Raw genomic sequence first — 26331 nt, 5'->3', positions numbered from 1 at the left:
AACGGCCGAATACACAGCCCTAATGCTGGCAAAAGTGTCCAGGAGAAAAGAAAACAGATGGGAGTGGATAGAAAGGACTTGTGACTGCCATTCCACTCTCTCCACTGATGCTGCCTAGCCCACTCCTTAGGAGCCTCTCCTGTTGGCCTCCATTTGTCATTCCCTGTGTGCAGCATGGCATCACCCACACTCCCTGGGTTTTGTCCACTCTGATTTCCTCCTCTCCCATATCAGGCAACATCCCAGAGGCAAGTCAGGAGTGATCAGGATCTGCACCACAAAACCCCAAGCATGAGGAGTGGAACTCAGGCTTAGAGTGCACCTGGAAATACACTTGAAAAGGTCCTGTTATTCCACAGTTCCCACAGCTGAAATATTGGTCAGGAAGCTGCCACAGGTTCCCCATCTTCTGAATTTCCTTTCTAGCAACACCCTCCTTCCCAAGTTCCTGCTCCTCCTTTACATATGTGAGTCCTCCAGCCAAATTTGAGGGCCATGGCCCCATAAGGCACATCTGGGTGAGCTCCCCTACCTGTGCTGCTGCCAGGCTGTGAGGGTCCCACGGGAGAGGCAGAGCACGGGGGGCTTGGTGTGAGGGATTCACGGGGTGATGCTGAGCATCAGCGTGCCCACTGCTTCACCAGGCCCTGTCAGCAGCACCCTGAAGGCAGCTCCAGACCTCCCAAGTGCTGCTGCTGTAAATCACACATGGGCCTGCCTGACAACCCCTCCCTCCCTCTCAGATAAGCACTTTCAGCCAGCTTGGTGCTCGCTAGCATTTTAGCAAGGACACAGGGCACATGAATACAAGAGATGAGTTATAGTACAACTACTACACCACAAGCCAGTTAGGTGTAGGAGTCAGCATTTTGGACACATGTCTAGAATATTTTCAGTGCAGTAACAAAAGATCTGTCTCTAGTTTCCCTACTGTTTTCAGCAAATTTCTTTGCTGTAAGACTACAGCAACACCTATATTTTCAACAAATCAATATAAAGCGGGAATGAAGAAAAATAAGGAGTTCCTGATGCCCTACACAAACTCAGTGACAAATACATGTGTGCTCTTGTGCTCAAGGGACATCAGATTTCCAAGGTCTACCCATGCCAAAGCTCCTTTGGTAAAACATTCATGCCAACTTCTCTGTGTGTTACTGCTGTCAAGAAGAGAGCTGAACATAAGTGAGCAGGGTGTCCCTGTGGGATCAGGCTGGTAAAAGAAGACCCTCAGGGCAAAGAGGGACTCTCTGCTCGCTGGGTGCAGATGAGGCTGAGTGGGATCCCTCCTGGCTGCTCTCCAGGGGTGTGGTAATGCATCATCTGTGTCCTGTTGTTGCTACTGCCATTTAATGCAGCCTCCTTCATTAGCTGGCAAAGTGAATCTCAGCTGAAAATCAGCTTCCCAAGGGCAGTAAATGGAGGAGAGCAGCATTTATCCCAGGTTGTAAGGCAACAAAAATAACACATTTCCAAAGCTTTCTCACTTAGAAAAGTAAACTAAGCTATTTTGAGAGTTTCAGTCAAAACAGACATTCTCTACCCATAATTGAACATGGGATTTGGGTTTGCTGAGCTGCCCAAAGTGCTTTGTTGCTCACTGTGTGAGCAGCAGCCGGCAGCAGCACTCAGCCCTGTCTGAGCCGCCACCTGGGACAGCTGCTGGCCCTATCTGCCCTGGCAGCCCTGCTCCCTGGTCACGTAAGGTTCTGTGTAATGGACTGCATGCCATACAGCTGAAATATTTATCATAATCATATTTACAAGAGGCTTGCCTCCCAGGAGGGACTGAAGGCCTGAATACCACAGCAGAAGTGAAATAACATGTAGTGCTGTTTGTTGGGGCTTCTGTTTATCAATTGCATTCAAAAAGTTTGGAGTCAGACAAAAAGCCTGGTTTGCTGGGGTCAGTGCCACAAGAAATACTCGAACATGTCTGATGAGAGTCATAAAAAAAAGTAACTGAGCAGAAGTAATGCTTATCAGCAAAAGCCTCTCTGTTGGCAGCAGGCTCCACGAAGCCCCGTGCCACCTCTCCCTGCTGCAGTATTGTTTGCTCTATCCCCATCCATCCCAGAGGTACAGCCACACCAGCAGCTGCAGCAGGGCAGAGTTATAAATGTGTAATGAATGCTTTTAAGGCTCCCCAGCAGGTGTGCAGCTTGTGAGTCCATGCTGTGATCTTAGGTGGCTGCTAGGCTGTGGGAGAGACAAAAGGGCTATGGAGAGTGGCAGTGGGGAGATGTAGGAGCAGGGCCAGGCAGGAACACAGCAGGTGGCACAGCTGCGGCAGGGCATCCAGCAGCCTGAACTCCAAAAGCAGCAGACAAAAGTTCCTACTCCACCTGGAGCTTAAAGGCTACAGAAAAGGTGAAGATGTAATGTTTTTTGCTAAAGCTTTTGCCCACATGCAGCGTTAGGGGCAGGTCAGGCGCTGATCACAGGAGGCACCCTGGTGTCCATCCTACAACTGTGGTAAGGGATTGTACTTGCTGGCTTCATGAAGCACTGTCTGTAAAAGGCTGTGTGCTCTCATGTGAGTAGGTGGGGGGGAGCTTCAGGCTATGACTTCATGGCTACAGCTTGTTGCCTCTTCCCCTCAACCACTTTAATACATACTTCAACACAGAATGAATGTATTCATGGTGCTTCAACAGTCTCCTCTACTCATGTCCAGGTACTTTCTATTTCTCAGCTTTTCCCTCAAATCTCAGTGTGGGTCTGTCTAGCCAGTCACACTAGCAACAGTCCATTGGAATTCACACTTTTGGGATTTCTGTACTTGAAATGCTTGAGGTTTGTCTCCACACATCTTTTCCATGAAAACTCCCATGAGCTGGTGTTGTGAGCTGTAGTAGAGCATGACACTGTGTCACCTTCAGCTTGCCTGGTGGATCTGCAACACACTGAGTGCTAATGTTCAGGCACTGAATTTTCTCCTAAACATGGGTGATAGAGGCTACTGGCAACACTACTAGAATTTGGGGCTTGGGGCATCTTTCAAGGCACATTGGGATGGTTGCTGAGCTTTGTTCAATGACTACATGTAGCTCTTCAATGTATTGCACTATAATTATCTAAAATATAAGTCTCAATTCTCCTCAACAACCAAAGAGTATGTGTGATGGATGGAGAAGAAGTTTAATGTGGCAGAAGCTGAAGCCTTTACGAGGACCTTTGCTCAGCTAAAACTTTGTAGGAAAAGCAGCAACATCTCCAGGGAACAATACAGATCTGGGAGTTAAGGAAGTGTGTGCTCTGACCCCTGATTTGGTTGTGACTCGGGGTTGACAAGCCACATTTGTCTAGCACAAGTCTTACCTCTTCTCATGGGACATTGGGAGCGTCTCTTTAATGATTACCCTGCCACACCAGCTGTGTGCTCTAATTTATTCCAGGTATGGCTGGACCTGAACACAAGCAAAATCTCTGGGAAGTTCAGATGCTTAGCCCCTGAAAATCTTACTTTGTTGTACAGAGCTAGAATTCAGTATTCATGTGGCAAAATAGATCTGTCCTTCAGCTACTAAGATTTTATGTGAGGTTAAAACAGCAACCCTTGCTTTTCCCCTTAAATATTCTTCTCTCTATTCCAGTGCAATCTAGGCCTCATAGAAAAGCCACAAATATGTGTGTGCTTATCCTTAGCTGCCAAATTTGCTAAAGATGAGTAAGACTCACTTATTGCCCATTGAGTATTTTATTGTGGCAACAGCTTATTAATTTTTTAAAGGAATTATATATTTAAACTGATGAAAACAAAGCCTTGCCAGCTATGACTATAATACATTCTACTCATAGTAAATCCTGCTCTGGCATGTGTGGGCAGAAGCTTGTTCAGGGCATCTTCCCAAACATTGTCAGGTCAGAACAGGGACATTCAGCCTCTCTGAAAGACTGAAATCTGTACAAAACCCCACTAGCCAGTCTTGTCCTTGCTCTGTTTTAGCCATCAGTGGTGAGATAGTGCAAGAGCCTGGGATGTCATTGCAGCCCTGTGGCGGGGCCCCACAAACCTGATGGGTTTTTGGCACAAACCTGATGGCAAAGATGTGCAGAAAGGGGCAGCTGGGAACCAGGCCCAGTGGCATCCAGTGCAGGGGCTCTGAGACTGGACTGCAGGCTAGCAGACTGCACTTCCTTCCTTCGTGGCAGTACTTTTGAGCGGTACAGTCTTGCTAGTTCAATTTTATTAAGCAACTTATGTTTTGCATCCATTCCCATTTCATAATTGTACTTCTACATGTACCTCTGACTGGCAGCAAGAATTTTATATAATTCTCTCCACTCTTTCTCTTATGAGTGTTCTAAATGCTGCACAGGATTAATTAAAAAATATCTGTGTGAGAAATTGTGAAAGTGAATCACAAAGAGGAAAGTGTAAAGGATATTTAAGCTGCAAATCAGCAGAAAGTCTTTGTGAAACACTTAATGTGCACTTGCTGTTAATTAATCTTGTTTGTTTCCTCTTGTAATTGTCCTGAATTATTTGCACATAACCTCTCTTTCTAGTGATACTTCATGATCCAAACCCTTGAAAATTGGGGGTCATTATCAAGAGCCCTTGCTTTGGATAGGTTTCAAATGCATAGCCATTTGCAAAGAATTTTCCTCCAGTGCAGCATTCCTACATTTTATTGATTCACGTGAGGAATAGAAACTTTAGACAGAATGTCAATTTTGTTGCAGTGAAATTTAACAGCTCGATGCACTACCATCTGTTTAAGGGAAAATAAGAATCAAGCTGATGTTAGGGTTTAATGCTATAATAATTCTTTAAATTGTACAGCAATACTGACGGCAGATTCATCCTTTGAGCAGATTGATCTCTTTTGGAGATGCTGTATAACAGCAAGAATGGACAGAATTATTTGAACTCTTAAGCAGGAAAGAAAGGAAACTTGGTACATGAGAAGAAAGGTAGCCAGAGAGAGGCTGCTTAACCACATAGTCAGCAGAAGAGTCAAGGGAAAATCAGCACATTGGCTTTCCTGCTGAAGGCAAGATAGCAAGCAAGGACAGTAGCTGGTGGACTGTGAAACCAAAGTGCCAGGAGCTGTGAGAGTTGTACAACAGCTGCTGTGCAGGAAGGGATGCTGCCTTCCTCACTCTCCTTGTGCTTTTGACTAAATCTCTTTGCATATTTTCTGGGATGGGGAGCCTTCTGTGGCAAGTCATCTTTATATTTTGCTTTTGCAGTATCCAGCATCACGTTCATAACCACTAATGCTTCTACAAATGATAAATTGAATAATGACAGTACTGTTTGCCTTTATTTTCTCACTGCTATTCATTTGGCTTGCTGATCTTTTGCAAAAAATCTTTCTGGCTCCCATTTCAACAAAGAACGTAGTCCAGCAGTTAGGCTCAGTGCTAAATCACCTCTGCAGATCCTCATTATACTTCAGTATTAGAAGTGCTAAGAAGCATAGGGGAATTCAGGGTAGCTAAGAAAGTTTTTTCCCAAAGCATCATTTATTTGCAATGATTCTCTAGATGGTTCTTCAAGAAATAGAGGAAATAGATAGAGGACAGCTAAAATATTCCCCCTTTGTCTATATTATTTTTCCTGGTTTTTTCCCTCATGGAAAACATGGTTTGGTTAGAAATCAGCATATGGCAATGGTTTGGTTAGAAATCAGCATATGGGAATGGGTGCTCAATGTATTACAGCATGTTGAAAGGCACAAAGGAAAATAAAAGTTAACCAGGGTATTTTTAATATGATGCTCCACCTGGGCATTACAACAGTTAAAAGCTGAAAGTTACTGATGTTATCCTTCTATCATTTACTGTCATCAAGGACCAGCCAAGCCATTTTATAATCAATGAACATGAATATATACTAATTATGTATTCCTATTCATGAAAAATTATTAACATAAAATGGGAGTTCTTGCTGCTTCCTTAAACGAAAAATAATATGACAAAACTTTCAATTGTTCTAGTCTGAAGCTATCCAGAAATAAAAGCATCCCAGAGAAAGAGAATTCATAAATTTAGGAAACAGTAGTAAAAGAGAAACATACCTTGCAGTACTAAAGACTTTTCTTAGAACTTTTCCTGAGTGTAGGTGCTAAATTAATGTTCTATGTCGAAAACAGCTCAACTGCCTGAATGCAATGTGCTAATAAGAGCAGACTTCCCCATGCCCCAGGTTGAAATAATCAGGTAAGAATTTTGCAATTACTTTATTACCCATTAGGGGAAAATCTAACTAATAAAAGCTATTAAAATCTCAGAAATTGCTCTTTAAAAGCCAACAGGTCAGTAGAGATCTGAAGGTGGAAGTGCTGATGCTCTAAGAGGAGCCTGGAACTTGACCTTAGCTAATGGATGGTTACAGGGATGAACTAGTCTGGGTTGGGAAAGCTGATGATCTCCTGACTGCCCTAAGCCTGAGACTGTGAAACTTCTAATCAGGTAAGAAGCAGTAAAGGAAACAGAACCACAGCCTTGGCTTGAGGAGGGAAGATGATGGCTTATTTAGGGATCTGTTTGGCAGGATCTCACAGGAGGCTGCCCTGGGAAGCAAAGGGACCCAGGGATGCTAGTTGAGCTTCATTGACATCCCCATCAAATAACAAGTCCATTCTGCCATGTGTGTAGTCAGACAAGTGGGGCAGGCAGCCAGCAGGCAGGCACAGGCTCTCCTGCTGGAGTTCAGAGTAGGCAAGCACAGAGATGGTGGAGAGTATTTGCACCATGGACCAAAACAGAGACATTACTCTACACTGACTAAAACATGGAAGCATTTACTAAAGACAAAGCTCAGCAAGAGTTAAAGCTCATATGGGACTCAAAGGTGCTTCTGGAAGTACATGGGCAGAAAGAAAAATGGGATCCTGCTCCTCAGGGGCCAGGTGACTTAGTGACACAGGACATGGAAAAAGTTGAGATGCTTCAGGTTCTTTTTTGCCTTTTTTTTTTTTTTTTTTTAATGGACGAGGTCTAGCCTCAGACACTGAAGCACTGAAGAAAAAGAACAGGGAGCACTTCAGTTGCTTGGACACAGTTAAATCCATGGAGCCAAGCAGGGGGTTTGCCAGGAAGTGGGAGAAGGGGATGGTGGGAAACTTTAAGGTCAACAAAGACAAACTAAGTCCTGCATCTGGGGTGAAGTTACCTCATTTCAACAGTACAGCCTGAGCTCCAGTAGTCAAAAAGCAACTTTGCAGGAAAATACCCAGGGGTGCCAGAGCAAAAGCAGCAGAGCATAAGCCAGGCATGGGCTCTCACAGCAGGGAATGCCAAGGACACTGTGGGCTGTATTAGTATGAGTGTGCTCAGCAGGTGGATGGAAGGGATTGTTCCCCTCTGTTTGGCATGTGTGACACTGCAGCTGGGAGTGAGACAGCATCTGGAGCATCATGTTCAGTTTTGGGCTCCCCAGTGCAAGAAAGATATAGACACAGTGGAGCAAGTCCAGGTTTTGATGTGCAGCCAAGGCTGCCATCGGTGTTCACATCCAAGAAAAGTTTATCTCTGTTAGTCTGAGTCAAGTAACTCAGTTAAACACACAATTAACCAAGTGAAAATCAGCAGTCCATGATATGCAGACCACGTAAGATGAACTCCCATTTTGTGAACATAAAAGAAAAAAAGATACAATGGAAAACAGCATGCAATTTTTCTTACCCAGAATGAGACTTGAAACAGAAAATCATTTATCATCAGCCTGTGCCTTTAGCACCAAAGGAGCAACTTAATGCCTAAATTAAATACTTTGGAAAAAAATTAGAGATACGAACCATCTTCTAAGTTACTGTTTAGAAACCATGTTCCTGAAATGAATGTTTGCATTGGTGTGTCAGCAAGTGTCAGGGAGCTGGAGGAGACAGCTGGAATGCTGTAGAAGCTTGCCTTCAGTGGGATACAGTTCCCTATCTACTCGTCACGTTAACAATGATACCTTGTGCTTAGAGTCACTGCCTAGTTAATTTCTATATATTAAAGCTTTAAATAAAGATTTGTATTCCAAAATCCAATTAAAATATTGAGGCTCATTGTACTAAAATATACTTTATTAATACAAAATATTTTCTGTCATCAATAAACATATAGATAGGATCTATACAGATATATGTATATTCTTATACATTAATGTACATATTTATATATTTATATATTTCTCAGCTCTAATTCTCCTATCACATTTGTGTTATGCTGTCACATGCACAAATTTTTACAATATAACATTAAATGAAGCTCCCCAAATTTTATTATAACAGTTAAACATATCAACTAGTTGGTGTCCCTTGTCTACAGACTTCAGCATCTTTTCCTAATTGAGAAGTTGTCAATTTGTGAGCTTCTCCTCATTCCTCTGAAAGATGTCACCCACATATTCTCACTTCTGTCTTCTGTCAAAACCTTTTATCCAGTTATAGAAAGGCTTAAAGTCAGTGAGGATGCAGCATTCAGCTCAGGAACACGCACCTGACAAACTCTCTTTATCTCTGCCACTAACACTACCACACTTTTCATTTCCATCCCTCAAGTCAGCATAGGGACCTTCCTTGTTTCCTCTAGGTGGACACTGCAAAAATAAAGATCCAGATTATCCCTTTCTCACAGGCTGCCTTGTCTCAGACTCTTCAGGTCTGTTGCACAATAAACTCTGGTGCCTGCTACAAATTTCACCCTCCCATTATACTACAGTTGGAGTTTCTTAACAGACTAAATTCAAATTCAAGACTCCAAGTGCTAAAAGGCCAGAGCATCAATGATGGACATCACCACCCCACTCTGAAGGCCTGAAGTAATTTAGTATTTTCTCAAAAAATCCAGGTGTGCCACTTTTGAATTGGCAATTCTCTTGCAATCTGCCAGGGCTGAAGTTCTCATCTCTCCTGCTGCAGTCTGTAAGTTTACTCTGCCTCTTACATGGGCCACTGAAGCTGCTCTGGCTGGGCATCTTCTCAGCTACTTGAAAGTTTCTGCGGGCAGTAGCTTCTTTCTCTTTTCCCCACTACTGCTGGAAAAAATGCCTGGCCTGCCATGAGGGAACAGCCAGAGCCAGACCTGGAGCTTATGAAAGCCCTGTATTCACCTATCTGCAATATATATTTTCTCTGTATCTTATATACTACTGTATGAAAATGGCATTCTGCTTCCATACTCCTAGAGTTTTGTCATATACCACCACAAGAGAGACAATATCTACTTATCATCATCATTACTCCACAGCCTCCTCATATCATTTCTTCAAGAATTACCTCCTTAGGAGTGTGGTCTAGTAACTTAAAAATAACCATTCTGCTACTTATTGGGAGAAAAAAAAATGCCTGAGTCCAGCTTTATGTATGCTAGATAAAAATTTTCACCAAAAAGGTATGACATACCATGGCATTTAGCAAAAGTAATTTAAATGTGGAATTAGAAAAATTATTACATTTTCTAAAGCAATGCAAATGAGTAACAGGTTTATTTAAACTGCAGATATCAATTAAACTCAAAAGAAATAATTTAACACCTATAATAGATTCAGTGAAAATCAGCTGATAACAAAAGAGCTACCGGCTATTGACAGAACTTTGTAAACTCTCTGTTCTTTGGGAAGGCAATAAACTCCTTAGTAATTACTAGAATATGTGACTTTGCCAGGTGGTCTCCAGGGAGGACTCATTTCATTCCCATGGACAGCCTGAAACTTCTTTTGGCTCTTCTCAAGCTGTTCTCTCCTCATTTTGTTTTCCTGAGAATAAAAAGATGTGTGAAAAAAAGCCCAAACCAAAACCAACCCACTGCCCCTCAACAACAATTATACAAACAGAAAAGTTACATTATTGTTATGCCCTTCTTGTGTAACATGAACACATGCAATGGAAATTTGCCTTTTGGAGCTCAGCACATCCCTTTTGCAGGTTCAGTCACGGACTTTGCACAATGCAACCAACAAAAGAGACTCACACTGAATGTCACTTACAATTAGGGCGTCTGTCTCAAGGATGGGCTGGGTTTGTGCACTGTCTAAACAAAAAGCCCAACAGAAAGCCTACTGGACTAGGTATTGGTCTTGTATGTAATTAGTCTCATATTAATTACTTCTTGTCTTTAGGAGGATACCTAAATCACAATGCAAAATATGTTGTTCTCATATAATGAGAACACTGATGCATCATTGTAACTTTCTGTACTTATTAAATCACACTTGCCATGTATTAGAACAAACTGATAATTAAACAATTTAATTTTAAACAAAGACCTATTTAATTCATGTTATAAGCACTGCAAGGTTCCAATTCTATTTTCTGTTGTTTCAAACAGCAATGGGGCAATTAGGATGATGAGGATTACAAGATACTTGCTACACTCTTTTTGTGTCTCATTAAGTAATGATTTTCAAGAGACTTGTCATTCAAAAATTAAGTTGCAATTATTAATAATCATTTTTGAATTTCTAATCAGTTCTATTCTTCATAAGCATTCTTCTTTGCAAAGATGACTGCCATTTCTCCCTCAAGAGAACCAGCATCTAAAGGTGCATCAGCATTAGCAGTTTAGTACACTGGCAAGCTCTCTATGGGTGCAAGTTTTCCTTGCAGGTTTGTGGTGCATATGGGTGCAGATTTCTTACTGACTTAAAAGTAGTTTCTTTCTTGGTGGAACTAAGGTTGGCCATATAGACCACAGCACAATTTACAGTGCCTCCTGTGGTGGGTGGATAAGAGGTCCTTGAGCAGCTGCCTTTCTCACACATGAACAGCACATTCACTCCCAAGTCCAACAACTGGCAAACACATCCCTGGTAGTAAAGATGCAATGTGGATATGCCCACTTAAAACCATCATCAGCTGTGCCAAATCCAGCCCTGGTTCTTTCATTGTTTGCAGACCATAAGCCAGCATTTTTAAGCATCCATAGAAGTTTTGTATTTTCACATGTATGAACTGCACTGCAGTGGAAGTGCTGCTCTTTGAGGACAGCTGTAAGATAACTGGTACTCTCATATAACCTATGATCCTCTTCTCTGATGGATGCCATATATCCACAAATTCCCAAAATGCTGGCAGTGTTTGTCTGTTACTCATATGTGAGCAGGGCAATAGTGAGGTAACTGTGGCTGAGGGAGTAGACTGAAAAAGGGGTGTGGAAGCATTACTGTGAGAAAGAGTGCCTGAGTGAAGTTTTCTCCTGTTTTACACATATGTGTCCAAAAATTGTAGAATGCAAAGCAACACACAGAAATATCAACCCTATCAATATGATTTTAATCTGTGCCCTTCAGCTCTTTGTAAACATAAACCTGAAGATCCAATTCAGTCAGGAACATCTGGTCTGGCTAAACAAACATGCAATAATTTCATTTCGTTACTAGTAAGGCTGATTAAAAGCAAGGCAAAGTTTGCACAGAAAAGGAATGCCCTTTGCTAAAATAAGCAATACAAAAGTTTATCACAGTCTAATAAAAATATTATCTCTCTGTAAAAACTATATTTTTCTGATAACATGGAGCAATTGAGACAAACTAGGCTTGCGGTATTGTGACATTCTGACTCTTCTCATCCCTCATTTTTGCCTTCTCTCTCCCTCCACATGATAGTGGAACCCTGGAAAAAGTTAAAGATAGAATCTAAAATGTTAGGCTTTGTGTTTTCCCAGATCAACTGCACCTGCGTAAGCAGTATGATAAATTATATAATTGTTAGATGTGATGATTGTTTAGTAATTAAATGTAATTATTATATAACCATAAGAAGAATAGTGAGAAACTATGTTGGAAATTCAGAGGGGCTAAATTTATGTATACAATAGAACAATATAAGTTTAATAATTAACATGAAAGTTATGTAACAATAGAGTATAAAACATGATCATTTCGGATGTATGGTCGGAGTCAGATTTGGGTTGAATATACCCCGATTCCCAGAGCTCTTAATAAAAAGCACCGCATATAATCGCCCCGTGATTATGTGGTTTTGAATGCTAACACACAGAGATTTTGTCAGATGAACACAACTAATGGCTTTGGGTCTTCAGAAAAAAGTCAAGATATCCTAAAATTGTTCAAGGGAACTGTTTGGTACCCTAAGAGAAAAGTAGTCTTCATTACAAGTGATATTTTTCAAAAAAAGATATGTGAAGCAGTACAGATGAGCTAGGGAAGAACATGCACTAAAGGAATACATATACGATACATGCTCATGGATCTATAATCATAGAATTATATTGTACAAAGATATGTATACCATCAGGACAGGTAAGTGCAAACTCCTTAAAACATTAAAAGTAACACTTATTGTAGCAGTATTGCATGCATTAGAGAAACTGCATGCTACAAAGAAATGTGCATACTTTATGTTTATCAAGCACTCTCTACTGACTAGATGTTACACAACAGACTCAAGTATGAAAAACCACAACCAAAAATAAAGCATAAACCCACCCAGGAAAGGAACAAAAGTTGCTCCGGATTTTTTAACTGTGCTTCAGTTTTGAGTGTTTGGGTTTGAGATCCAGTTTGCATTAATGAATCCGAGTGGCAAGGAAAGAGTCTTAAGCTAATTTAACTGTTTTTAAAAGATTAAATTCAAAGTGAAGATCTACTTGCCTCCTCCCTGTCTTCAACACACACAAAGTTTTATGTTCTTGTAACTCTTGTCGCAAACTGCAAATTCTCACAAGACATAACTGATATAAATATTCCATAGAATAATAAACAAGATTTCATTTGCACTTATTGAAATAGAGTAACAGAAACAGTGAAAGGTTAAATCAATAAACTGTAGCTTGTCTTGCACTAGATCAAGTCAACTGTGTGGCTTGATTTCTGTGGAAGTTTCCTACTCAATATCCTAGTAAGATGAATATATTTTTCACTTATGAAATTCTGGGAAGAGCACATTCTTTAGCATTATGACTGCCACATAGAAATTGAATTTTAGATATTACAGAAGACTGACAACATTTGAGAGGAGTAACAATAGCAGTCTTATTTCCAACCTATTGCAATGACAGGCCATGAAAATTGCAATTTAGAAAGAATTTTCAGAGATCATATGAAATTAATGAATACATGAAATTAACAACCCACTTCAGCTATTTCTAACCCTGACAAGCAACAAATCCTGGGACTTATCCAGTATATCCTATCCTTTCTTGATGTTTTTAAACAGCTTTAGAATGCCAAAAATAGATATTGCACATGCTCAAATTCAAGGTAAAATGTCAAACTTCTTCTAAGGCTTTCAACATTACTGTGCTGGCCCTTGAGAACTATTTGAGAGCAGCCTTACTTCTCAGAAGTTCATGGTGGGTTGATTTTTATCACAAAATGGACAACATTAACTTATCTAGAGATGATACTCACTTCTATCCACAGTAAACAAGTATCAAGATTAGTATGTCAGAAATAATGGAAACTAAAGTGATCAGTCATTATCAACTTTCTATGTGATTCTTCTCCACATTCCACTCCTCAGAATAGGTGCATAGCAATGACAAGTGTCAGACACTGGCATTATACAGTAAGTAAAAAATGATCATTTATCAAGATAGATTGGCTTGAAGAGTTCTTGGTGAGTAGCAAGAAGCAAATGATCAGAAGAAACAAAATAATCAGAAGCTTGAATTTCCAGCTTCTAAAGCATCTCATCTCAAGATTATCCTATTTATGCCAGTATTTTACAAGTGTTAATAGCCTTTTCCAGGGCATTTATTTCCAGGCTTAAAAAGTAATCTTCTCTGTGCTCTTATGCTATCAAACATTCACACAATGACCTCTAAAAGCAGAAGTAATTCAGCATTGCCATTAACATAAAAGCAGAACATTTCTTCTATTTTAGAAGAACTACAATGAGATTTTTATGTCTGTTTTATCCATGCATTATGGTCAACACCTGCTTCAGGAAAGCTGAGGATGAATGTACACATTTCTTTCTGATGAATGTCAATGAAAACATATTAGACTTTCCACTATATCACTACTATTTTATTTCCATTTAAAAAATAATTGTAGTTGAAAGAATACTTTCAAAAGGCTTCCAAATTCTACCCTCAGATCTGATGTATATCCACCTGCAGGCAGATGTCACCTGAGTTCCCTTGGTAATGCAATGACAACTTTACAGTGTTTCTCTCAGGCAGTTCACTACTGCTTGTATTTTTTTCTGCAACTGTACAAAGTGAGGCAATATTCTGGCCTAAAATTATGACAGAGCCATTTCCCAATGTGCTTTCTCAAATAAAGATCTGTAAGTTGCAAAAAGAACAGCACAAATTCTGAAAGTAAAAAATGTGAAGACTGGGCACGAGACACATCAGTCAACACTTGCACACTGACACTGAAAATGGGATTGTTTTAGAGGCACCTCTGCCAACCAGTTCAGTACTTATCCCATCCTATACTTGCTTATTTCACATATATATCTAGTTAGATCTGGTTATTCCTCCAACTACTAAAATTTTTATTAATGATCCCATTGAAGTGATCACTTCAGGAGTTCACACACAATTTGAATGGGAGAGCCTGTGCTAGGCAGCAATCTTCACTCTCAAAAAAAAACCAGATTTTTTTTTTTACCTTCATACAGAATCCAGGACAGGAAGGAAGTCAAATATACAATGAGAAGTAACACTCTTGCTTAGGTACAACTAAGTTGATTAGGATAGTCTCACTGAGCAGAGCATAGCAGGGCAGTGGATTAGTTACTGCTCACTCCCTACCTTGGCAATCAGGAGTGTTGTTCAAGCAAGAAATCATTTAAGATCAGACATTAATCATTTGCTAAAGTGAGCTGATAATCTCTTGACAATGGGGACCAGAAAACAACCTTATCAGTGATCACAGAAATGAGAGGTATTTCAACAGGTCAAACATCTTAAAAGATATAAACCTAAGATTAAAAAAGTTTGGAAACAGAGAAAAGGGGAAAATGTGCAGGCTCTTGCTGTTTTATGCAACTGTGTATTTCTGAGTTAGCCAAGTAAAGAATGATTGTCCTCTCTAAACCTGTCCCACACCTGTACAGCTGACTCAGTTTTCATCTATCTGCCTCTCCCTCCTAAAAAAAAAAAAAAAAGAAAAAAAATTAAGCTATTGACACTAAAGAAGAATTCCTGTAAGGACCATAATCCAGCTGGGTTGCAAGATCTTATTCTTAAAAATGGCAACAGAGACCATATGTACAAGGCATGCCAGAAATCACATGGTAGAACAGAAGAAACACTTTCTAAGTAAAAAAAAACTTGACAGGCAATATGAAGGAAGACTGTCACAGGGTGGGGAATTAAAACAGGTTCTTCTTTAACTGACAAGTCACACATCTTTAAGAAAACAACATGTTAAGAATATTGTTGATCTCACTTCTAGTTTGTCTTTCTGCAGCAAGGAAAAATAACCTGCCTTATTGTTGGTACTAGAGCACTGGATTAATTTACTGCTTTACAACAGGGATGCTGCTGTGAGAAAAATATAACTGGGAGCATCAGAGTTCCACCCTTTCTTGCAAATGGAAATCATCATGAACTCCATTACAAGTCCTTTTATCAATTGTGAGGTCTCCAAGTCTCCATTTTAAATGCTTCCTTGAATGTACATGCACTGACTGTTGCAGCTGGCAGTGCTTTTTGACTTTGCAGGTTTTGTGCTCAGGATAAATGGCCCTTCAGAGACGGTTGCTCCTGACATGAAATGGCAAAAAATGAAGCCTTAGGAAAACTGAAAATTCTATGTAGGTAGGGAGAATGTATTTTCCAAGTATGCCAGATATCAAGTGCACTGTACTTTAGCAACATTTTGCTCACACATTCAAGGGGGACAAGCAATGTAATGTTGCCATCATCTGGCCTCTCTTATAACAGCAGAACACCCCATAAGTATTACAATACTCAAATGCTCACACTACACCAAATGTTTTGGCTTTGACAAAAGGCAAAGAAAACCCCAAACCCAACCAAACCTACCAGCCATCTTTCATATTCCTCCATAGCCTTTTCACTTTTTTCTTCCTTCTTTGCCTGTTGCATTTCTCGCTTTTTTTTCTCCAGGAACTTTTCTACTTTTTTCTTTTTGATACATTCCTTCTTCTTTTCATTCCTGCGTAGTGAGAGGGAAGAGCAAAAGGTCATAATGTACAGACCAAAAGCTGCATCTGTGACCAATTAAGTAAATTGAGTCAAAATAGGTATTATACACTTTAAATAAAAGATTGAGAATATGTATTTAAAATCTTCCATGTCCATTTTTATACGTCATCAAGGTATAAATGAATCTACTGCTCTATCTGTTATGGCATCACCTTTCCTGTACTTTTTTAGAATAATAAAAAAAAACCATTCTGAACTTCTGTACGTAACCTTAAGTTGTGCATTTTTTGTGAAAACTCTTGGCTTATAAAACTAATAAAGAATATCTCCAGCAGATACATCTCATTTCCTTCTTCCTACATCTGCATTCCTATACTGTATTCCATGAAACTTTAAAGATTTACCTTCCTTCCTCTGGCTTAGTAACGAAGCATGAAAATAACTATGTAAGACACAATACTACTACACAGTGAATTTTATCATTTGCAGTATCTCTGTCTGGGCTTAGTTAATATCCTCTTGGGGAGGAAAGTAACTAAATTAATAAACCGAAGGGAGCTGCACAGCTGGTTTGCACTGTTAGACTTTGTCTCCATTGGGAATTAAGAGTCTGATCCCAAGCAATCCATTGTCTACCAATTACAAGCACATCAAGCATTCACAGAAGACCTATTACATTTATAAGCAAGGATTTTGGAAGCTATGATATATAAAACACAGTGGAGAAGTACCATTTTTCAACTGCCGATACACTGACTCTCCTCTTCTCTGCAACTAGGTCCTCTTCTATCTTCTTCCTCATTCTTTCAGACTGTTTTTCCTTCTTGTTTTGCTCTCTTAAATATTCCACTTTTCTTTCTTTCCATTTTTTGAATGCCTAAAGACAACCACAGATCTATAAAAAATCTTACCTCTCACATTTCTGTCAATACTCCACTAGTCTAATCTGCATTATTATTTTTTGTAATTTCTACACATTCTAATTTTAAAATATTCGCTTGCAGAATTGCTCAGAAGTGGGTATCACTATATCTAAAAAGAATCTTATTTTTCCAGTAGGTAATAGTTAATTGCTAATGTATTTGTATGAAGTTTATTTTATGCTCAGTTAATAGACTCCAAATATAGAAACCTGTTTGTCTGCAAGTGTAAATGTTACACACTTCTTACAGAACAAAGCCTAGTACAAGCTTCCTTCAAAAACTAAGCATGTCTAGATTTTAAGATTCTAGTTCATTTTCATCTCATTCTGGATTAATCAAAATCATTTTTACCAGCTCCTGAACCACATTCAAATATACACTCAGGTACATATTTCACATCACCGCTTGTGCTGCTTCTGTTTTTTCCTTATTCTGTTCTGCTGGTTTCTTTTCCTCAAGTTCCTCACGCTTTTTTCTTTCACTTAACTTCCTTGCTTCTTTCTCTTTCTTTTTTTTCCAGGCTTCATAACATGCAATTGATTCTTCTCTTTTAAGTGCTTCTTTCTAGATTGGAAATAAAAGTCTAGATTTAAATCAATTTCAGTATGAAATTTTAAGTGAAATAGTAAGCTGTAAACTTATTGCTAAATGGAGCAATAAACAAACAGACATTGATTTGCTGACAACATTGCAAGTATTACAATTAAATTTTAAGCATATATGGGCGTTTCTTCTATGCCCATTTTTAATTTACTTGAATGAGACTAACTGCTCCCACAAAATATGTGTAGAAGGATATGAAATGCATGCTAAATGCTTAGAAGTGAAACATATTAAATAGTTAAAAGGCAAATCAAAGAATGTGCATGATACTATTCAAGCCAGAGCCCTCTCTACGTAAGCATCTCTCGAGGCAGGGAGTGAATGCATGTTCTCATGCATAAAACAAAACTTGGCACCTTAAGAGTTAAGCATCCCAAGGCCTTTGTAAACTAACTCAGAAATTAATCTGGGAAGCACATTTCTAACACACCTTCTGTAAATGTGTAGGGAAGCATTGGACAGACACTGCTTACCACAACCCTTACAAGCAGGACATGCCATTTATTATTTCACATCACCTTGTGCTATTTGGAGAAAACCAGATACCTCTCAACAGCAGAGGGATGCACTCAGGCAGGAAGAACACTTCAAAGAGTCATAGTTTGTCAACTTCTTTTTAAACAACAATGTAAACAAACCTTTTCAGTATTGCTCCTTAGAATTTCAGCTTTTTCTTTTTCACTTCTCTTTAATTCCAGTAGAAGGAGCTTTTTCCTTTCCAACCAGTTCTGAAAGAATCATTAAAATATTTTTTAAGTCCTTTTAAGGTATAAGTAAAGAACAGCACCAATATAATGACCACCAAAATTACTCTCAGTTTTTCCAAGTTAAATAAGCATTCTATGTGGAAAACTAAGATGTCATCATATGAACATTGTGATCAAAAAAATTTAAGGTTCTAAAATCACAGCTAAAAAATCTAAAAAAGCTCAAAGATCTTTTAAAAAGCATCTTCCTAGAAATGCCAACAAAAATGTCAGCACTAATCAAAATTAAACAGAAGAATGTAATAAAGGTTCTTATTATTTGGTATATAGGAATATTATTTACATTTGTTGTCTCTCTTGAAAATACTCACAATAAAAGAGAATAAAATCCTGCTGGGAGAAGTGAAACTTCAGGCAGCCATAAAAGGTTATGAGCCATCTGCAGAATCAGGCTTAAATTTTCAAGAATTAACTGTATATTTGGTATATACAGGCAGCTCGAAGATAATAGTGTCCTAAATGAAAACTATTCTACTCTCAAAAACTGTGGATCCAATATAAATATGGATTTGAGGGTCTAACATTTCTTTTAGGACCATAAAAAGTATTAAAACCACATACCAATATAAACAGAGCCTGGTAATGAGAGTTGTTCTCAAACAGATCAGCAAAAATTTGTTTAAACCCAGAAAATAATTGTGAAATTCTACAAGGAATTTACATATATTATTCTTCTGGAAAGAGTACAAGATTTTTTATCACTTCTCCTGAATGCTGTTTGAATAGAATGTATCAGGGAAATAACCAAACAACTGTAAGTAGGCACTTACTTATGTTAAGGATGAAGTAGAAATAAAGGAAAATATGTGCCTGAAAATAGTCTGAAACAATAAAGTATAAACCACATAACAACATCATGTCCCTTTCATTGAGCTTTTTGTTCATAATATGAGGAAAAGGCATAGCCAACAGAATAAAAGGATTACTATACTGTGAGCCAATAAAAGGAATATAGTAAAAAATATTAATTGCAAGAAAAAATGAGGTCTTGAGCCCTGTATCAGGACCTTTATGTGCACAATTTTTTTTGTTGTTCATTTTTTCAAATCTACCTGATAAACAGCTGCCCTTAAATTATCTACTTTGTTGAATTCTGGACTTGTGTTCTGCATGCATTTATCCTCCAGCATCTTCAATGATCCCAGATACTGAGATGAAACAGGGGAAGTTGATGGAACAGCTTTCCCCTTTCTCTTTAAATGCACAGAAGCTGTAAACCTAGGAAAATACCAGAACACAAACACATTAATGACCTTTCCTTTTACTGTAGCTCATACTGTATTATGAGCTGGGTATGAGTAGTGTTCCTTTTATTTCAGTGCATACCAAAAGTTACTGTGATTTTTTTGTATGCACTTGACTGAGGCCTGGGGACTGGGGAAAGGAAAAGGAGAAAAAAATTACCTCTTGTAAATTTACAAATTACTTACACTTTCATCTAAGAAATAGCTTAGAGCCTGTAAAGACTCCAGTAACACACTCACCACGGACACTGGCAAAAGATCTGGGAGTCTGATCTGACATAAACCTGAGCAAGGGTCATAACAACATGTCACAGGCACTCAGCTGTTTTCCACAGATGGTCAGAGGTTGTCAGCAGCAAAGATAATGCTGACAGAAAATGAGAGGAGAGCAGCATTGTCGGGGTGCTTACAGGTATATTAAATGGCTCAGAACAACATTTGGCATTCTCCTCTTACCTGTCAGATAAAGAAGCCTTTGGGTTCTCAACTCTCTCCTTTGTTTCACTTAGTTTCTAAGAAACACAGAGGAAAATTAAAGTTATAGAGTCTCTTTAACGACAGATCAGGATGAAACAGGTTTTTAAAAGATAACAAGGGCACTGAGAATTGGACTCAGCCCTTACGAATCTCTTCAAAGTCAAGATATTCCGTGGTCTCATGATGTTACAAAAACAGGCAAGAAAGACACCCTAATAAAGAGAGGGTATAGTACAGAGTAAGGAAGTAAGGAGAGAAAAAAAACCAAAAAACAAACCAAAGAAAGTCCCCAAACCAACCAACCAACCAACCAACCAACCAACCAACCAACCAACCATTCAGAATGCCTGTATCACTTTGGAATGGCAGCTAGGAATGTTCATTTGTATTATGTAAAAATACAGTCAATAGTTTAGAAATAGTAAAAAGTGAAAAGCACACAGCTGGTTAATTCTATAAACACTCTTTTAAGTCTTTTGATTACTTAGCTTCAATAATTACATACAGCTACATATTTTCTTTTTAGGAGAAAGTGTAGAGTGCTTGGCATCCTATCCATTATTCAGGTCACACATGGATTCTATCCTCTGCCAACACACATTGCTCACTGCTATTCAGCTACCCTCACAACAGACATCTGACATTTTCACTTTGAAAAGGGTACTTTCTTAAGGCTGAAAAACACATTTCAATACCTTTATCTGACTTCAATAATTTGTGGAAAAGGTATTCCTTACATCTTTCATTAAGCTATACAGAATTTACAAGAGCCTTGTCTCTAGAAACCAGATCTAAATTGTCAGCTTTACACACTTAAGATACCAACAGCAACATTACAAAACTCCACTGTGCTTCCAGGACATTGTTCCAAACAATGGTAAACTGCGTATGAGCAATACCTTGACAGAGTTCTTGGATGTGTTTTTTGCCTCCCCATGCTCAGATTGATCATTCACTGACACCTCCTGCATTGCATCAGCTATTTTTTGCTCTTCTGTTATTTTCATCATTCCATCTGAACTGTCAACAGAAGGGGATTTCATACCATTGTCGTCCAGTTTCAAGTCACTGGTGTTGACAGTCTTCTGATCTTTCTCTAAAGGGAGAAAAAAGATTGAGAGGACACATTAAAAAGAACGTCATTGTTTTTGAGTATTGTTTTTTTCTGTACAAAATGTAGTCGTAGAAAAGCCATCCATCTATGAAAGTTGTTACTAGATTTTATATAGTACAATGTATTTTCTGTATGCCTCCTTCTGAGAACTATATACGAATAAGAGCAGCATTCACTTGTATTTTCATGTAAGACTGGAGCAGCAACTGAAGCTTGAATGTTAGAGAATGTAGGAGCAAGACAATGGGAAAACTTTCCATCTGCCTTATGTGGCTCTAGTGCAGAAACCAAAAGCAAGAGTCAATGCAGTCACAGCAAGAGCTCTTCTGACATCTGGCCGACTTCTAATGGAGTATGCCAGCTAACTCTCTAGGTAACAAATACTGCTTTCATTGTGTAGTGTTCTTCAGGGGTGTGGGACACATGAAGGAATAACTGAAAAATTCCACAGTGGGGATTTAAAGAAAACATCACCTCAATCTGCATAAATGCCTAAATGGTGAAGCCGTTGTTTACAAAACACATTATTAGTAAGACTGAAAAACCATTTTCATCAGATTTCAACTTCCAGTAATGCAGAGATCTAAATCTGTAAAACAAATCAGACAAAACCAAAAAATGCCCAAGTAAAATCAAATTAAAAATAGTTTACAAATTTCTGATGGAATTCTTTAGAAGAATTGATTTTTTGGATGACAAATTAACTCCAAATTACCTGAAGAAAGGAACATCAATGCCCATAATCGAAGAAATTTATTCTAAATTTAAGTGATGAAGGTACATTCAAGGTGACAAGAATTCTGAATTTCCTGAATTTTAACCAATATTGCAGTGTGTCACTGCGCTACTTTAATTCACATGAAGAAATGGAGTAGTTCAACTTCTTTTCTGCCAGTCTAAAACTACACTGGCACACCAGTCAGGAAGAAGAGGTGTCTGCACATTCAAAAGCCTTTGATGGCACTTTGGTGCCATCATGTGGAAAGGAAAAATGAAGCTGATACCTTTAATCGTGCTCTTCCAATTTCAAAGTTCCAATCTTCCACCAAAGGTAATGACCAGCCATAAACTTATCTCAACATCAAGCAGGACAAATTCCTGTCATATTAGGAATTCCATAAAAGATAGTCTTTTGACACATATAGTTGATTGGCAGAATTCCACGTTCTGCATTGCACATTAAAAATTAATTAGCTACTCTTATACTGAAGCATTCAAGTTTGGGGGGGTTTATGTGTTTGAGTGCACATCCAAACTGCGTCAGTGGACACTGTGTGAACGCAGCTTTCTGTGCCATGCACACAATGAGGGGGCATCTCGGCAGCCCCCTCACGCCTTCCATGCACATGCACCAATGCAGAGCTGGACTTTAGGGACCTAAACAGCTGTTTTTCATCTTCTGAAAGGAAAAGGCAAACAGGAGCCTCCTGCTTTTGGCCCACACTGGTTCAGTTTACCCCCTGGCTTAACGATTTCATGTATCTTTAGAAGATGATCATTAACATAGAAAATAACCCAAATCAAAACACTTTAAAATACTGTAAAATGGTTAAGCAGCAACAACATTAAAATATTTTCTTTTTACCTGGTGCTGAAGCATTTCGTTTTTTGCGCATCTGAGGCTTTGCTTTTGGTTGGTTTTCCTCTTGATTTCTTTTTTCATGTAGTTTGTTAATAGGCAAGTCATCACTTTCACTATTATCACGCAGTACCTCTTCATTATTTTTTCTGTTATCCTCATTTTGACCTTCCAAACATCCTTCTTTGCCATCTTTTCTGTCATTCTGTATGGGCTCACCTTCTAAAACCATTATTTGCTGAAGTTTCTTTTCATGAAAGGATAAATTCAAGTCATCGGGAGCTTCATTTTCCAAATCTACTACTTTTTGTAAAGCATCATCATTCAAGAGAGGACTCCCAGCAAGAGATCTCTCAGTGCTTGTAGAACCTGAATTACTTTCAGCACGTTCTTCCCCAGTATCTGCAAAGAGCGCATTATCAACTTGTATTTGATACAAGTGGAAAAAAATGCAACACTGAACCTGTATCTTCTATAACTTAACACTATTTTTCATGTAACACCCTCCTGACTTAAGTTTCTGAGCATTTCTCTTTCTGAGCCTCTGATCTCTGCAAAGCCACCAAACTATAGACTTATTCTACTTCCTTTCCTGTCATCTATTTTCATGAACCCAATCAAAGAAAAATATTCACTCATTTATTATTTTCTGACATGCAATTTAAAGTCCTTCTGAAAAAAAATGTGTCAATGCTATAGAAAGTGGAAGCAAGCCATCAACAACAAAGCTGGGCACATTTTGTATTGGAACCCATCCTCCCTTCCCTTCTCTTCACTTCTGCCCCATTTAAAGTTAATTAGAAGATACTCAAAAGGAAGTATCTTCTACAATGCCAAGATTCCCATGTTTACCAAACTTATTTATCTTCTTCTAGCATGTTATTGCTAATTGATCTAATTTTGGAGCTTGAATGCTTGAACAAGTTGACAAAAGAATGTCATGATAGTGGGATAATGCATTAACTGCTGGAGAGATGTTTTCCTAATTCTTATCCACAACGGGAAATCAAAGCATCCCACAAACTGCTAAAAGATGCTTCAGGTGAGAATGAAAAACAGGCTGCAGAGGAAGTCCTTTTAAAAATACATGATCATATTTAATATTCCTACTTCCCTTACCATTTAGTGCCATACCAGCAGGAAGAAGAGTCTTTTGGCCAATCTTGTTAGACTAAGCATAAACATTAGCAAACATCAAATGCATCCTGCTCCAAGAAAAACAGACAGATCAAACTTATTTCTGGTTTACGTAGTCTGCCAGGGAATTCTGTCCTGCAGCCCTTATTCACTGATTGTCCAGGCTGGGAAACCAGTAAGAAAAAAACACTGCCTTTTTCTCTGTCCATGTCCACTTTCATTTACAGTACTGTGCACTACTGTCTGAACCAGGTGTCAAGTAAACAAGATGACTGTGGAGGAGAACTGGGGACCACAATGGTAGGGACCAGTACAGTCTGTGTGTGGCCTAGCAGGCTGGCATCTGCTGATTTCATTGGGAATTCTGCTGGTAACTTCGCAGAGGAGGAAGTTGTTAAAATATGAAATCTCGGAACACTAAATTAAATCACCACATAAAGACTGTCTAGGAACTAGTAATGAGTTAAGAAAGGAAAAACACAAGGAAAAATATTTGATTTTGTTTTACCATTTAACACGCCATCTTCATCACTTTCAAAGTCGTCTGGATATTCATCTTTTTCCTTGCTTGTTGCATGATCAGAAATTGCCTCCTGTAGCTCATCCTGAAATGGCTTCGCAAATAACTTTTACAAAAAAGGGAGGATTCACTTGTTCAAGTTCAGCACTAATTCTCCCCTCCCACACATATGTAAGCCAAAGTGAGATAAGCCTATTTAATTGATAGTTATGCTGAAGCATAGTGCATCCATTCTATCTCCATTCCCTTAGCATAGCTGAATCAAAAAAAAGACCCGAATCTCCATGTATTTATTTATATTTCTTCATCATAAGAAATCTATCTTGCAAGTCCCTCTTTCATTTTTGGGCACTTATGATATATCATCATGTGACACTTCTCCTCTTTTGTATGTTTTGATCGGGAAGAACACAAGACGAGGATCTATGAGAACAGGTGCCGCAAGACAGGAGCCTGAAGCAGGCGGCAGGTCCAAACCAATGGAAGAACTCCACATATTTTGGACTCTCTGCTGCAGGACATAACGGACACAATACATTCTCATGATTCTGAAGGGCACTGGTCTTAATTACAGATTGTAAACCCATAAAGAAATGCACCAGTAACTCGATATTCCGGACCTCCGGCTGCTCCTACAGCGCGGCTGTCAGAGACTGGGCAGCGGGGCTGCTCCCTGCCCAGGCACGGGCCGCATCACCCGCTGTCCTCACCGCGGGAAGCCTGCTGCCCGCTTCCATTTCCAAAGCAACGCGGATTTTTGTGTGTGTGCTGCCTGTAACAGCGAATTAACATGTTCCCAATGGCAGAAACCTGCTCGCAGGCCCCGCTCCCCAGCGTCGGCTTTCCCCTGCCCCTGTTCCTGCCCCTGCCCTGCCGCGGCCGCCGCCGCTCACCTGCAGCCCGCAGTCGGCGGTGCCTCCCCTCGCCATGGCGGACGCGTCTCGCTGCCGCTTCGCAGCGCCCGCGGCCGCCGCCGTGTCCTCCGAGAGCCCTGGCAAAGAACCTCGGGAAAAATCCCCGGCGGAGAGCCCCGGGAAGGAGCCCTGGGAAAGAGCCCCGGGAGGGAGCCCCGGGAAGGAGCCGCGGGCCGGGCCCGCTCGGTCCCGCTCGGTCGCCCGGCAACGGCCGCGCCGGCGATCGCCTTCTTTAGTCGGGAATCGCCTCACGTCGCGGCAGCGCCACTTCCTCAGCCGGGCCAAAGCCGCGCTGCCAGGATGGATTATCGATGCCCGTGCTCTGCCGGGATTTATTATCGATGTCCCTATCCTGCAAATAACCCCGTTCCCACAAGGAGCGCATCCATACATCCATGGCACTCGTACCAGGGCTGACACACGTTCGTCAGCCCCACTCTTGCTGTCAGGTAATTGTACAAAACCTTCCTACTTGGGATGTGAGCGCTTTCCGTATGAAACATACTCACTTTAGTGCTTTCTGGATTACAGATCTTATAGCCCCTGTGTGTTAGTTTAAATCAGATTTTAGGTCTGGAGAAGTTACAGTGGCACAGAAGTAAATTTCCTGGTGCTTACACCTCTTGACACTCCAATTTTAATTTCCTAGAGGTCACCTCTCCCCTGTATGGGCCACGATGAAGGCACCCGAATCCCAGGGGGCTCCCAATCCCGTGTATCAAAGGAAAGCTGTCCACTTCAGGACCATTTACAGACACAGACATTTCTGTTCTTCCTCCTGTTTAAATGCTTCTGATCTTGCCTTTCTAAAATAAGACTAGTGCTCCAGTTGTCTTAGTGATAACAAAGAACTTCTGACATGTTCTCTATACTGGTGTTATATTTATTTATATTAACGTTCCCCAAAATGCATTGCATTTTTGTAAGTTGTGCAGAAGAAAATCTCTCTGACAGAAACAGGGAGAGGGTATGTGGGACAGAGCCCAGAGCCTTAGGACTTGTTTTCCTCCTGTTTATTTATGTAGAG

The 26331-nt window shown here is 39.7% G+C and overlaps 1 protein-coding gene across 1 annotated transcript; it reads right to left on the bottom strand.

Moving 5' to 3' along the window:
- Nucleotides 1–8045: 8045 nt before the first annotated feature.
- Nucleotides 8046–25730, bottom strand: MAP9 (microtubule associated protein 9). Its single transcript, XM_058024296.1, has 11 exons — nt 25284–25730; nt 24379–24496; nt 22740–23135; nt 20940–21136; nt 20020–20075; nt 19372–19537; nt 18191–18280; nt 17352–17513; nt 16758–16903; nt 15904–16036; nt 8046–9694 (listed from the first exon to the last, which is right to left on the bottom strand). The coding sequence occupies exons 1-11, from the start codon at nt 25695–25697 to the stop codon at nt 9572–9574; spliced, it is 2001 nt and encodes a 666-aa protein (XP_057880279.1). The 5' UTR covers nt 25698–25730; the 3' UTR covers nt 8046–9571.
- Nucleotides 25731–26331: the final 601 nt, after the last annotated feature.

Source organism: Melospiza georgiana, chromosome 5, assembly GCF_028018845.1.
Source record: "Melospiza georgiana isolate bMelGeo1 chromosome 5, bMelGeo1.pri, whole genome shotgun sequence".
In the NCBI taxonomy this organism is placed as follows: domain Eukaryota; kingdom Metazoa; phylum Chordata; class Aves; order Passeriformes; family Passerellidae; genus Melospiza; species Melospiza georgiana.
Note: the sequence above shows the minus strand (reverse complement) of the source record. Positions and strands in the feature narration are given on the sequence as shown.

Coding starts and splice junctions, on each gene's coding strand:
- MAP9 (XM_058024296.1), bottom strand. CDS start 25,697: ATGTATGGATGCGCTCCTTGTGGGAACGGGGTTATTTGCAGGATAGGG. Junction 16,904..17,351: donor AAACAGAAGCAGCACAAGCG/GTGATGTGAAAT, acceptor GGTTGTCTTTAG/GCATTCAAAAAATGGAAAGA. Junction 9,695..15,903: donor AGGAATATGAAAGATGGCTG/GTAGGTTTGGTT, acceptor TTTTATTCTCAG/GAAAACAAAATGAGGAGAGA.